Here is a 15,883-nt window from a genome sequence, read left to right on the forward strand (position 1 = left end):
TGCATCTATTTTTCCATCTATATAACATATTATGAGAATAATTTATGCACACATTGTAGATATACTTGATCAGGGTATCAAAAGGTGACAGATGGTTTCCCATAAGTGATTATTCTTCAATAGACCACATCTTTAGCCTCATAAAATTCATTGACAGATAAGTAAGTAAAATTCTAGTGTACTCATCATCTGTTGGTCATTTTAAAAAAACCTTACAGCATTTGGATCAGAGAAAAAATTATGCTTTAAAGGTTTTATATGGCAAAATATCTCCTGTGTTTATGTCAAAATTAAATAAGCTCCTTTGTAGTCACTTTATGCTACAACAATCTCTGGCATAAGTATGTTTACTCTTAATTCTAACATTCTCACATCCTACAATGATGGTTAGATGAGATTTTAGACATCTTCCAGCTTTGAGTCCTAGACTTTCCCAAAAAGTAAAGTAACTTTCCCAATGCCACACAACTATTAAGTAGCAGAGTTAGAATGAGAATACAGCTCAATGATTATATAACACAAATATATATATATATATAAAATATATTATAATAACAGTTCCCAATTCATTACATTTCCAATGTAATACAGATTTCATTACTCTACCCTAAACCTCCTAGCAACTCCAGCATTTCTATTGTCTGAATGTCCCCTTTTGGAGAAAATATGCTTTTCTAGCTTAAAATAACAACAATCCCTTGCCAAGAAAGAAACAAAAAACAAAATCTAAACCCTTGCATTGGCTCAAGACATATTTATTAGACTTGGAAAGGGAGAAATTATCCCAAATTACCATGGAGATTTCCTTTCTCTGATTATTAGATTCAAGATGGCCATTATCCATGCTAGGTGAACCCTAAAGAATCAGGTTGGTGATTTGGTAGGAGCCTTTTACTAGAAATTGAGCACAAGTTATTTCCTGATTTAACTTGATTTTAAAAAGTAGCAAGCACTTACTGTAGAAAACGCATTATATTAGATATTGACAAAAGAAAGATAGATAAGGAAAAGTCAGACAACTCTTGCAAAGGAGAGGAATATAAATATAAAGAAGTTATTCAGACAAAGAATTGTCAACATTTTCCCCTTCTCAATCCAAGTTGGAAGTACAGTGGGTGCTCATGGACCTGCCCTCACTTCTGATCAGCTCAGCAGCATTGACTGACTCCATTTCTGACCTAGAGCTGTTCTATCCTCTTTAGGCAGTTTGGTGATGGATTAGTGTAGATACCAATTGACTTTAGCCTCATTGAGGGCCAGAAATTTTGAGCTTGAGAGATCACCCAGTAGTGGGGATTATAGATGTATATAGGCAAGTATGATATAGGTATCTGGAGATCTTAGAGCAAAGACTGGATGATAACTTGTCAGATATAGTATATTGTAGAGGGAAATTTCGATCAGGTTTAGGTCAGACTAGAAGACTTTTTGAGGTCCCTTTCAACATTGAGAGAGTGATTCTGTGAACTTTTGGGGGGTAACTCCCTAGATATGGGATCCATAGTAACATTCAATTTTCATTAACAAAAGGAAACTGTAGAAAATAGCAAATAATTTTAATATTACAGAAAATGATTTTTAAAGATAGCATAAGAAGGAATCCTTTCAGTTATCATCTTTGATACCATAAAATAGGGAAGGTTAAAACATAAAAAGTAGAAAGCAATACATCTAATGATTATAGATTCAAAAATTTTAAATAAAATATTAGCATACTAAAATAGTATGTCACAAAGATTATACACTATGATAAAGTATGGTTTATCCTTGGAATGCAGGGTTGATTTAATATTAGGAAAACCATAAATTTAATTAATGTATTAATTGCAAAATCAATAGAAATCTAGTGAAGATATTAATAGATAAAAAGGTTTTGACAAACTGTATAACCTATCTGTAAAAAAAAATGAAAACATAGGAATAAATGAACCTCTCCTTTAAGTGACAAATTCTATAATTTATCATTTTAAGGAAAGGTTCATTTCTTCATATATTTATATAGATAAATTACATAAATATATATATATATATAATGTATCTATGTATATGTGAGCATGTATTTTATAATTTATAGATAATAATGTATATATATATATATATATATATATATACACACACACACACACACACACACACATATACACACATATGTACAATCAAGAACTTCCATTATATGTAATGGAGAGAAACTAGAATAATTTCCAATCACAGCTCATTTGGTTCATTGTTATAACTTCTATTTGACAAAGTTATAGAAATACTGACTGTAGCAACAAAACAAGAAAAAGAAATTGAGAGAATATCAATACATATGTTAGCTAAATGAGAGTGAAAAGTTGAGGAAGACAATGAGGTTAAAACATGGGCAAAATGATTGGCAAAATGATGGTGCCCTTCTCAGTAGGGTGGAAATTTGGAAGCCTGGAGAGTTTACAGAATAGATAAATTCTGTTTTGGACATCATGAGTTTAGGATGCCCAGAGGATATCCAGGACTGTATACATAGATCTAAGAATCATCTGCATAAATGAATGATGGTTAAATCAATTGAAGTTTATGACATCACCTAGTAAGGTAGTAGTAGAGTTAAAGTTAGCAAAGGAAACTGAGAACTGTCAGTTGCGGTAGATAGGAAAACCAATAGAAAACAGTATCTTAAAAACCTAGAAAAGGGAGAATCCAGGAGGAAAAAAATGACCAACACTGACAAATACTACAGACAGACCTAGAAGAATCAAACCTGAGAAAAGATCCTTGAATTTAGCTGCTATGAGATCAACGGTAACTTTAGGATGGCAAGTTTCAGTTGAACAAGAAGGTTGGAAGGCAAATTGTGGAAGGTCTAGAAGAAATTGAGTGGAAGTAGAGGGGAAGTGGAGGGACCAATACTTTCTAAATTTTGAAGAGGAGAGATGGGATGATAACTCACGTGTATGTTAGGTATGCATGGTAGGATCAAGAAGAAAGTTGTGGGGGTTTTAAGTATGATAAAGACATATTTGTATATTTGTAGGTAGCAAGGGTTAGAGATACACTAAAGATAAAGGTTATAGGAGGACAAGGGGCCATTTTGCTAGAGAAGTTGTGAGGAAGCATAGACTGAAGGTTTTTCTTGAAGAGCAAATTGATGGAGATGAACTATATTAACCTATCTTGATTTTGGAAAAGTAGATTCACCATGTTTTTGATTGCCACAGAAAGTGATAATGGTGCTTAACAAGATGAAACTAAGAAGACATCCTATACATGGAACTTACTACCTAGATGACTTTGAGTCACCCTGAACTCTTTATTTATAAAATGATAGAATTGGACTGGATGATCTCAAGAGACCACCTGTATGGAGCTGATCTTTATAACATCTTTAATAACATCATTATCCCCAACAGTTTTTAGTGCTTACCCTTTGCCTAGAGGATAAAGCTCAAATCCTATAGTCTATTCAAGACTTATCCCATTCTTTCAATTAATCTTACAGCAGTGGGTGGAATGGATTGGAATGGAATGATAAGTCAGAAAGACTAGTCCTAAGAGGAGATGAAAAAAAAGTAAAAGAAATAAGATGCTGAGCAAGTCAGGGTGTGGTAGAATTGATAGAATTTAGTAGCTGATTGCCTATAAGGCAATTTTATAACACAGTATCTCACTAAGGTTAGAAGTGTGGAAGAAGCTTCATGGGCCTTATTTCACAGTCAAATATAATTCCATGTCCAAAACAAAAGTCACTAAGAATGGTGCTACAATTAAAATCATCAGTACATTAGGAAAAATTCCAAGCAGAATTTGGGGAAAAGATGTGTGCAGTTTTGGATGTGTTGAATTTACCAGTGGGAAATAGATGTGAAGAAACTTAGGGACAACTGAATTTGAGGCTGATATTCAGGAAAAAGTTTGAAAAAGGCATATGTTTGGGAGTAAATGTAAAGGGATTTATCAAAATCAAAGGAAGAAATGATATTAACAGGAAACAAGAATGTTAAAACAAAACATATCAACAAATATTATTTTCAATAAATTGAGTAGGGATCAGAAGACTGGAAGTTTTGATGAGGATAAATATAAGGCTCAGTGAGAGTAGTCAAATAAGATAAAATGTTATAAAAAGAAAAATTACTGAGACTGGGAGATCTAAAAGGTGGGTAGTTGAAATAGAGTAGATCATAAACTCCTGTAATCACAAAATGTCAGAGCTGGAAGGAACCTTAGAGATCATTATTTCCAATGCTCTCATTTTTACAGATAAATATCTGAAGCTCAAAAAGAGAAGTGACTTTCCTGAGGTCACCTAGTTGAGTAAAGACTTTGAAAAAAGGCATGTGTGGGGTGGGTGGGAGGAATAAATTTATCTAATACCTGTTATGTGCCAGTGACCCTGTTAAATGCTTTTCCAATTTCAAATGAAGAAGGTGGGATAGTTCATCAAGAAAACTGAATGCTCTGAGGATGATGGCAAGAGATGAGGTAGATGGAGCTGTAAAGCTATGTGCAGATGGGTAGACAGCAGCAACAATGATAGAGTATAGTCAGGGTAGTGGAGCCAAGATGGTGACAAGAGCAGATGGTGTCTTAGGTGCTGTCTCATAAATCTTTGAAACTAAGGACTCTAAATTTTCAAGAGACAGAACCCAGAGGGACCCAGTGAGGCAGTGCTCCTACTCAAGGTAACCTGGAAAAGAGTAAAGGCCCTGCTCCCTGGGGTTGGAGGGGAGGCCCGCCAGAGTGAAAGAACTTCAGCCTCCTGGAGGCAGCCCCAGGGTGCTGGGAACAGCGGCTCACACCGGGGGGGAGTTTCCTGAGCTACACCCTGGGGAACACCGGGCACAACTTGGGGGAGAAGTGGGGGACCTCTAACAGAGAGAGCACTTGAAGTCCAGCCCTCAGGGCACACAGCAAGCAGCATGGCCACAGAAGCCCAGATCCAGGAAACAGAAGCAGGCTGTAAGCAGGAGCCCCCAGGGCATGAGCCCATTGAGCTGAGGGAGGGGAGTGAAGAGAGACTGCACAGATCTATCCTCTGCCCCTGGAACAAGACTCTGGGGCTCTGACCACATTCAGACCCTGATCACAGTCTAGGCCCCCCTATAGAACATCAGCCCTGTAGCTGAGGGGGGGTGCATATGGTCATTCACAGACCAGGAGGACGGACAGAGCCTCACACACTGAGACCCTTGTGGGAGTGTCCCAAAAGATCAAGAAGCACCCCCAAAACAGGCTGAGGCTGGGAAAATGAGCAGAGAAAAAAGAGGAACACCATTGAGAAATACATTAACTATGATCCCAAGAAGGATCAATATACTCAGTCTGAAGATGAGGAAACACAAGCTCCTGCATCTAAAGACTCCAAGAAAAACAGAAATTGGGATCAGGCTATGACCCCTCTGGGTCACAGAACTAGCAAGTACCTAAGGCTAGATTTGTACTCAGGTCTTCTTGACTTTAGGCTTATTATTCAATGCATTATCTAACTGTTCATGAAGCAGCTATTCTAAGGTCACACTGTGGTAAATGGCAAACCTAAGATTTAAATCTATGTTTTCAAACATCATATGTAATACTCTTTTCCATTATACTAATGATGCTGCATAATGAAAAGAATCACTACATCCTTCTGCTCCTTCTCTCCTTTTTTGTTCTCTCTTTTGTTCACTTTTTTCTTTTGTAAAGATAGAGAAGTTTATTAAAGAACTGTCAAGTGAAAATCAGAGACTCTCTAGTAATCTCACACTAGCCCTAAAGGTACAACCCATTATTCATCGTCCACGGTCCTGAGTTTCTCCTTCCACAGTTAATTGGTCAATTTTCAATCAAAGTCTGCTGAAAATTACAGGTGACGATCTTTAGCTCTCATAGACCAAAGTCCTTCCGCAGCTCTGCTTCACAAAGTTCATTGAGCATGAAGGAGCTCAACAAATTATTTAATATTTATGCAAAAGAATAGCTCCATTTTTTGCTACAAATGTGCTTAGAAAAAAATTTTCTATCTTGGGAATTTTAGCTAACCACAAGTTTAACTTGTAGGAGCCAGAGGTATGATGTGGCTGCTAAAAAAAGCTAATGAAATCTCAAGCTACCTAAATAGAAGCAGTGTTTATATCAAAGGAAGGTAGAACTAGTCAGACCTTATTCACAATTCTATAGGATTTAGAGCTGAAAGTCCCTTAAATAAAGATCACCCTGTCAAACCCCTTCCCAGTAAGGCACCCATGTGACTGAGGCAGGATTTGAACTTTGGTTTTTGACTTTCAATTCAGGGCTCTTTCTACAATCTATTGTTGGATTGTTCTATCATTTAAGGAGAGTAATTACTCAGCTGCAGAATATTCAGTAGGGTGAAACATCCAGAAACCAAGTCCTTTAAGGAAAAAATGGAGAGATTTGGGATATATAGCATGAAGACAAAATCATAGAGAAACATGAGACCAATATTTGTCAGGTTGTCTTAAGGAAGAGGAAATAAAACTGATTTGTATAACTCTAGAGATCCAAACTAGGAACATGGGTTGAAATCATTAGCAGATTTCAGACCAAAGACAATTTCTTAACAGTTTGTGCTGACTAAAATTACACCAAGTAGTCCTAGGAAGGAGTAAGCTCTTCATCACTAAATGAATGACTGTATAATCATCCATTTTTAAAAACCTTGTTTTAGAGAGAAATTTGGACTAGAGCCTCTCTAGGATCTCTTCCAACTCTAATAGACTCTGATTCTAGTGCCCTTTTAGAAAACCGCTATGATGCTTCCTCCCAAATGTTGACTCTCCTTAGGGAAACCTCTAAGTAGCACCTTCTTTATCTCTGATTTTTTTTTTTTTTTTGCCTCACAGATTTAAGGTTATTTTCACTATTGTGACTGAGGAATTCCTCACTGAACTTGGAGATTAATATACTGAATAGAAGCTATAGGGAGCCAAGAAGAGGGTGCTGGGTTGAAAATCAGAGGATCTGGACTCTTCTATTTTCTATCCACATGACTCTGGACCTCAGATTTTTTTCTACTATAAAATGAGAGTTAGACTTTGGAGTCTGGACAAGAGCTATAAAGGTACTTTTAGCTCTAGATCTATAGTAGTAAATCGTGGTTATTGTTGTTCAGTCATTTCAGATTCTTCTTCACCCCATTTGGGATTATCTTACTATACTAGTTTGCCATTTTCTTCTATAACTCATTTTACAGATGAGGAAACTGAGGCTAAGAAATTTAAGGGACTTGACCAGGGTCACATAGCTAGTGTCTGAGGCTAGATTTGAACTCATGAAGATGAATTTCCTGATTCGATGTACCACCTAACTGCCCCTAGTGATAAGAGGTTCTACTAAATTCTCTCTTTGATGTGTTTTGTCCCATAGAGTTGAATCTTAATCTTTGAAGGCTATATCAACATTAACGCAAGCTCTTGCAGATCCTTAGAAGCTGAAAAGACTACACATATAGGCAAAAAACCATCTTAAATGGGCAGAGGAGCCTACCCTTCAAATCAACAGGTGGTGGTTTTGGGACAGCCACAGACCATAACTATTAACTAAGGCATCTGTAGAAGTAGCATTTTTACCAATGAAATCACAGCTTTCTGAAATCATAGTATTGAAAGAGGAGAAAAAAGAATCATCCATGAGAGAAACATAACCTGGGGCAAGCAAAATCCTTCTTACCTTTTGACTAATAAGACTTGGGTCAAAATGCTTGGGTAGCATTAGTGAGAAAAGAGACCAGGTGTGACAATTTCAAGTCATGAAGCAAATGATCATATAAGAAAGTCTTCTTATAAAAGTGTCCAGAGCAATGGTGACAAACTCAGATGGAAACCAATCCCTGCCCTGAGTTTGACATCTCTGACCTAGAGAACACAGCAAAAGCTCAAAAATGATGTATTTCATGAACCACTTATTTCATTTAAGTTGCAAGACAACCAGATTCATATTACATGGGTAATATATGATTAATTGCTCTGATGTGCAGATACAATTTAAATATGAATGAGCCATGCCCCATTTCTCTCCATGATTTTAAAATATATTTTTAAAGACTTTAAACAAATGTTTTTTTTATGTTTTTGCAAGGCAAATGGGGTTAAGTGGCTTGCCCAAGGCCACACAGCTAGGTAATTATTAAGTGTCTGAGACCGGATTTGAACCCAAGTACTCCACCACCTAGCTGCCCCACTGTACCACCTAGCAGCCCCAACAAATGTCTTAATGGAATTTAAATCTATAATAGCTTAAAAGCCACTATCTATCTATAGCTCCTATAGCTTAAAACTCCACTAAGATGTTTAGAACACTATTGGGCAATCAGTCACTATCTAGATAGATAACTTTTGTTTTTACATCCCCTTTATTTTCAGATATATTCCCCCTATCATCCTCAATTGTTATGAGGGACATTGAAGGAAAATAAAAAGGACCTAGCCTGGTCCTTTTGGTTTCAGATTGCCCTTCTAAAGGCTTTGGTTATTTTGTAAGGTTGGTTGGCATCCTCTGTAAAGCATCCTAGAGGGCTGAAACTGAGACTCCACTTGCCTGAAGTCTTGGTTAAAGGAACCTCTCTATCCTTTTTCACACAGTGTGTAATCAGGCTGTGGAATTCGCTCCACACACTAGGGATGAATTTTTCAAGAAAGAGAAATAAACTAGATAGTTGTATAACCAATGATAATATTTATAGGTATGCAGCTGAGATAAAGCTAATCAAATCTCATGCTACAGGGGAGAAGCCAACCCCTCCCTTCAGAAGTAAAAGGAATGTTTTCCACAAGCTCCAGCAGTCTTTAATTGGATAGTTTCAAGATATCTTTTTTTTTTCCTTTTGTCTTCCATAGGAAATTGGTCTCTGAGCAGCATGTTGAACTAGTGAACACCATTGGATCCAGAATGGTAAATCCTAAATATATTTCCACAGCACCAAGTTCTGTCTTCTTGGAAGGGAACTCTATTTTGCCCAGTGTGAGCTGTCAGATCAAAGCTACAACAGTCAGTGAATTTCATGGAGATTATGTCTGGTATTTGCCCTAAACTTGTAATCACAAAGGGAAATTTAGACTCAGAAGGCTAGCTGTTCTTTACTCCACTGTTCCAACCCATTCAGTTAGGAAGCAGGGAAGGAGAGAAATCCAAGAGAGGCCTGAGGATTTGGAAATAATTTCTACTATATTTACATTTCTAGAGCATCCTCGGGCTGCAGAAGCCTTCTTCTGTTGAATCAGGAGAGAGAAACCGGCTATTGTCCTTTTACCATTTCTGCATCCCTTGTCATTGGCTGACTGAGCTGTCACTCAACATGAAGCTAGGCACATACCAATGCTGTCAAATCCATTATTGGCTAGCTCGATACTGACTGACAAATTGATGGAAAGTGGAAAAGGACATATGTCTTTCCTCTCTCCCTCCCTCCCTTCCTCCCTTCCTTCCCTCCTTCCCTCCTTCTCAAAGATTTCTTAGTGATTACAGAATATTTTATAACTAAATGGAAAAACAACCAAAAGTCTTCAATTTCTTTGTAAATTTTTTTTGAAGGGAGAAAAATCTATCTGTATCTTAAATATCCAAATAGGGTTATAGAAAAGAAATAGTATGATTGAAAATAGGAATAGTATAGTAAAAAAAAAAAAAAGAACTTTGTTGAATTCAGCCTCTTTCCCAGGGGGCAACAAGCACACAAATATATTAGGGAAGGACTATTGAAAGTTTGTAAAAAAAATTTTTAAACCTCTGACCCAAACTGTATGACTCCCAGGCCACTTAACTTGTCCCTCTATCTCTCTGAAGCTAAATGAGCAGAGAAGGTGCTGAACTGCATTGGTGAAGGGAATTTCCTTACTTGGGATTTCCCTAAGCCAGCAGTTCTCAATATGTAGATTCTTTTAGGGAACTTGCAAAGGGAAAAACTATTTTTATAATAATAATATTTAGACTTTTGATGGCTAATATGGCTAAATATTGATAGATAAAACCCACATAAATAAAAACTCCTTGGGGGTTCTTCGATAGATGTTAAGAATGTAAAGGGACCCTGGTATAAAAAACTGCTTTTATCACTGAAATCAAAAGTCCAGGCCCCATCTCCTTGCTACGCAAATAGTCAACCTTTGCAGTATCCAAGCACTGAAAATTACCTGTCCAATGAAGTTCATGAAGATATAACTTTGTTTTAAACTTCTCCCTTTGTTTGCTCCACATATATTGCACTTAAAAAATGACCATCTCTTCATGTACAAACTGACTACTTTTTCCACACAACTGTGTTTGTCTACAACTATTAGGTCTCTTATGGTACACAAGCTTCCTGACTTCAGTGGCAAGTTGTTTAATGAATTGACTGGGAAAAATATGTGGAGAGAAGATATAAAAGTATTATGTCATTGTGACCTTTTCTAAGAGGCCCAATCCCAGGCTTACTTTTTTTTCATAATGGGTTTTATGAATTATTTGTTAAATTTGAATCTTAAGAAGACCAGAAGAATAACACAGCTCTACCTTTTGGGTTATATCCTTAAAGACAATCAAACTTACTCTTCCTCATGGCAAGTAGTGAAACTACTTTTTCTTTCTGTAGGTTACCTAGGGAGTGAATGCTGTTTACCTATGTATGGTGCATCAGGAAGTCTCATTGCCCAAATATAACTTTCCTACCTGTGTGTCATAATGCCGGAAATTATACCATGTGATTTCAGAAAAGGGTGACTGTGAGAGCACTGAAAGTAATTTTTTCCCTGCCTCACAATTTTACCAAGGGATGTAAGTATTGAATATGCAATACTACTTTTCCTGATGCCAGCTATGTGCTATCTACCAAATCTTCCTTTTCTACTATGGAAAGAAGAACAAAAGGATATCAGATTTTGTGCCTGAAAGATGTTGATCCTGATTCAAAATGAATGCATTTTTAGGGACTGAGGTGATGAGGATGGGATAAGAGAAAAAGAAAGTGTAGGAAGACCAACTCTGGATGGGAAAGTTGATTTTCATTCACTGTAGAGATTCCAAATGTCAACAGGACCATGTGCCTTGAGAATTTAATCATTTTTCTGTTAACTTCTTTAGCTAGCCAACATCTTTGACTTGAAAACAGTTTGGATGGAGTCAATGATCACATATTCCCATTTACTCTATATTGAAATAGACTAACTCTTCTCTTAAAAAAAGGAAGTGGGGGCAGCTAGGTGGCTTCAGAAACTGATATGATTTTATCAGTGAAAATTACATTAAAGAAGGAGTATTGGGGCGGCTGGGTGGTGCAGTGGATAGAGCACCAGCTCTGGAGTCAGGAGGACCTGAGTTCAAATTCAAACTCAGACACTTAATAATTACCTAGCAGTGTGGCCTTGGGCAAGCTGGGTGAAGATGTGGATAGAACCCTGGCAGGTCTGATTCAAATCCAACCTCAGAAACTTTCTTGGGCAAATCACTTAATCCCAGTTGCCTCAAAAAAAAAAATGAGGCATTTGACTAAAAAAACTTTTACTCCAATTCTTTCTCTCAGTTTCTAAAATTCTAATACATCCTCTAGGTACTGTAGCTATTTAATAGGTTTAGGAATTTGAATTTCAGGAATATGTATACATCATTGCTTAGAGGGGTTAGAATGATTAAATGTGAATACTCTACTTGGAAAGGCATAATAAACAAGAACATTTCAAGGTAAAATTGACAGAATTAAAGCTAAGGTACATTTTCCCTAATTCCCTAAAATGAAAGCCTCTACCAAATAAAAAAATGAAAAGAAATGTGTGTGTTGTTGGTATGTAGTTAGGAATGATCCTACTCAAAAAAAAAAAAAAGGTTAGCTAGGGGTACAGTGGATAGAGTACCTGCCCTGGAATCTGGAGGACCTGAGTTTAAATTTGGCTTCAGAAACTTTGCACTTAGCAAGTGATTTAACCCTGATTGAGTAGAATCTAGTATTATCTCCAGTCATATTGATTCATATCTGGTCACTGGATACAGATGGCTCTGGAGGAGAAAGTGAGACTGGTGACTTTGCCTGGTGGCCCCCTCTCACTCAAATACAATTTATGTGCTTGTCATGGCATCACCTCCCTGACATAATGGGTTTTTTTTTTCTAGAATGAAGAGCAAAGGAAAACCTACCTACCTGGAATATTCACTTTCAATAGATTTTCCATTGGGAAAAGCATTTTACTGAAGCATAATCTCTGAGTTCTTAAACTGGTAGTCCTGGTGTATAGAGAATAGGCCAAGAACTATTAAATAACTTAAGTTATGCCAAGAAGATGGAGAGTGCCTGTTTTCTGATAGTTATTTGTTTAGTAGGCAGGAAATGGTGTGTTAAGTAGCTTGTTATGGGTTAAGCTTTGACCCAGAGCTATCTGTCAGTAGGAAAAGCATTACACATCAGGCCCAGCCATAACCCAGAGTGTGTCTGAGTCTGATGATGCTTCATTTCAGAAAGACAGGCTTCCCTCTTCATGAAACCACCTACCTTAGAAAGGCCACAGAAGGCTCCCAGGTTACTGTTTGCTCCAACCTATCAGAAACAGTCATGCTAATATGTAGCTTTGAATTACTCCTTTGGCAAAATCACTTAAAAACAAACAAAAGCCTGAAGCATCTTTGGCAAGTTGAATGGTGCCTTTGAGAGTCTCTCACACAGGTGAGTTCTCTGAAACTGAATAACTACTTAGGATCTCTTTGTGCTCAGCAACTTTTTTACGATCAAGTGCAATCAACTTTCTCTTTCTCAAATAAATGAAACATAAGTCTAGCACAGATTCAGCCCATGGAACCCAATAACAATCCCCTGCTTTCTGTCCAAGAGTTTTAACTTTCTCTGCAATCAGGCTTTTCATAAGATAGGCAAAATAAAAGAGCAAAATCAACTTTGTCTTTGGCTTTACTTGCAATTGTGTATACAAAACATTGGAGGAGTAGAAAGAGAGAGGGAAAGGCCTAAATCAGATTCCTGTTGTATATCCAGTTGCTTGAAATTAAAATTTATCTCATGTCTGGATTTTACATAACCCTACATGTATTATACACCAAGATTGTCACAATACTTTTGCTAAATTAAAAGGTGCCCCTATCAGTTCTATGTATTTTTTGCTTATCTGTTAGTGAACAGATATGTAGCCATCTCTAAGGATGTTGAGCAAATAAAGGAAAGGAAACAGGGGGAAGGGCTCCTAAGAAAATTGGCTAAAATAACACAAAGACTGACTGACAGAATTGGGGTCTCACTTAGGGTGGTATAGTTAAAAGAGAAGCCAGGTCCTAGGAAGATGAAAGTCCAAAAACTTTTACTTTCTGATCTGTCTCATTTGCAGTGCTGCCCCATTCCTGAACTCAGCAGGTACCAATAAAGTGGGTAGCAACAATTTTGATTGCCATTCCCTTTTCCTTTGCTTTAGGTTTATACAATGGAGGTTTCAAGTCACAAAAGCTTTCCAAAGATAGTTGCCAAAAGTTGTCTTATTCTTCCTGTCAGTACCTCCCACTCCCCCCAGGAAGCATTCTTGCAAATCAACAATGCCAAGTTTATAGCTGTCATGTGGGATGTCCAAGGAATCAAAAAAGAATTTTCTATAATCAAATAAGAGTTGGCCTTCAACCAATAATTGGCAATGGGGTCTCAGCAGCCAGGAACAAAAGGTTGACCTTTGTCCAAAATCTCTGAGTAGCAATAGCCCCCCCCTTACAAGAAAGAAAATCAAGATAAAAGGAATAAAGGACCCTAATAAGGAATGATCCAACTTGGAACCCCAACTCAGAAAAAGAGAGAGATGGTCCTATCAGGTGACACTGAAGGGTTGTCAGAGGGGCAGGAAGGAAGAACAGTGGTGAGGAACTCATTGTTTCAATAAAACCTACTAAAACTGTATTTTTCTGTTCTGGACTATTTGTACACAATTTGCTTCCGAGAAAAACTGCAGCCCATGAGTCACAAATGTGGAAGTATCCTTGTGCAATAGCCTATATCAGGTTATTATTAAATGTTCATTTTTGCAAACCAGTACTAAAAATGTAGCAGACAGAAATATCTCCTTCTCTATTTAGGTGGTGATGGTGGTGGTATGTGTGTGTTTTTGGAGGGAGAGATGTCAGACTCTCACCGCTCTTGACTGGCACTGCTTGGGAATGAATCTCATGCTGGTTAAGTGGTGACAGGTAATACTAATAATGGCTTACATTTATAGGGTGCTTTAAAAAGCACTTAACAATCACTCAAAAACCTCTGAAGTGAGTCATAACAGAGATCTGTCATGATTAAGTGAGTCAAATACTGGCTTTGGAGTTCAAGGGAGCAGTGGTCAGGTCCCAGTTCTGCAACTAGCTAGATACTGGACATCCCTCAGTTTTTCATCTGAAAAATGAAGGAATGGGATGAGAAGATCTCCAGGGTCCATTCTAGTTGTAAAATCTATTACTTTGAATACATTTATCATAAAGAAGTGAGGGGAGGGGTGGCTAGGTGGCACAGTGAATAGAGCACTGGCCTTGGAGTCAGGAGTACCTGGGTTCAAATCCGGCCTCAGACATTTAATGATTACCTAGTCGTGCGGCCTTGGGCAAGCCACTTAACCCCATTACCTTGAAAAATCTAAAAAAACCCCAAACAAACAAAAAAAGAAGTGAGGGGAGTGCAGGGGATTGGAGGTGAACAATAACAGCGGAAAAACTAGGTTTTTTAAAAAATGTTTCCCCCATATATAAGAGATATGAGAGAGGTAGCTGGATGGGTCGGATGCTGGATCACAAAGAGCTGGAGTGATTAGTCCAGAATAGAAAGTGAACTGGGAGGGAGGGTCCCCTCCCTTCTGAATACAGCACCAATTCTAGAAGCTAAGCCTCATAGCTCCCGTGTCTTCCAGAATGCTGCCTACACAAAGTGGATGCTCCCTGGACCAGGAATGAGAGTGGGGGGGGGGTGGAATGTTCAGGAAGGGATACTGCTGTCCAACCTCTCAGTTCCAAGGATGTGCACCAATCACAAGCTTCTGCCCCGCCCGGGCCGGGAGCTGCTGCGGCCTCTGGGTCCAGGCGCCACACACTTTCCCTGTCCTCTCTCCCGCGCTCTCAGGCCCACGAAATAATTCACCTGGTCACTCTCTAGGGTTCCGGATGGGAAAAGTCTTCCCTCCCCCACCCCACCCTTCAGCCCCCCCTCTGTTGAAAAGGTTTAGGGGGTGGGGGGGTGTAACTGGAGAAGGAAAAGAAAATCATGCAGGGAGGTCAGAGAAGACACTTTGCTGGTGGCAGCAGAGTCTCGTGGGTGTGTCGTGGGCATTACCTCGTGGTGAGGCTTCCACGGAGGCCGAAGTTCAAGTCTTGGCGGTTCTTAGAACAAGCATTCTTGCATCAATAGCTAATAGGCTGTCCAACCAGATGTTATCTGGGTGGGATAAGAGGGTGAGAAAACAGATGTGTTGTACGCGGTAGAGAATGTGTTTTCAGAAGGGTGCCTCTTTCATACTCTTTCAGAATCTTCAGACTCTTTTCAGAGCAGATTAATTGACTATTTAAAATCCGTTTCCCTTTGTGATTGGTCAAATGGGAGAGGCGTGATCACTCATGCATTACTAAAAACAAACAAAAAACCTCCCTGCCACCACTTGGAAGGGATTTTTTTTGCATTATAGACTGGAGCATGCATCCAGTCAAAACCGAGGGGTTTTTCACTTTTTTACAAATTTACAAACGCTCTTCCAGAAACAAAAAAATGGGAAAAAGCAAAGGTGACTTTGTTACCTGTGACTAAGCTGGAGACGATGAGAGGTAGCACCAACATCTGTAACATCCTCATTAAAAGTTCTCCTGGGAAGGAAAAGTACTTAACCTCTCTGTAGCTCATTTTGTATGGCCGGAGAGTAAATCCTAGAATTGTACCTGAGGAAGAGGAGGGAAAAAAAAACACTGAGTCTTTTCTGAAACA

The 15,883-nt window shown here is 38.3% G+C and overlaps 1 protein-coding gene across 2 annotated transcripts in view; it reads right to left on the reverse strand.

Annotated features, from left to right (window-relative positions):
- The window catches only part of SLC1A3 (solute carrier family 1 member 3), a 104,813-nt gene that overhangs the window by 65,357 nt on the left and 23,573 nt on the right, over positions 1-15,883 (reverse strand). The window contains exon 3 of one of the 2 annotated variants that reach the window (XM_074206968.1): positions 15,700-15,837. In XM_074206968.1, coding sequence (XP_074063069.1) covers positions 15,700-15,837 — 138 coding nt within the window. Of the gene's footprint in view, positions 1-15,241; positions 15,328-15,699; positions 15,838-15,883 lie in introns of those variants that run through there. The other variant, XM_074206969.1, reaches the window with a different exon arrangement.

The sequence above is a fragment of the Macrotis lagotis genome, chromosome X (genome assembly GCF_037893015.1).
Source record: "Macrotis lagotis isolate mMagLag1 chromosome X, bilby.v1.9.chrom.fasta, whole genome shotgun sequence".
In the NCBI taxonomy this organism is placed as follows: Eukaryota; Metazoa; Chordata; class Mammalia; order Peramelemorphia; family Peramelidae; genus Macrotis; species Macrotis lagotis.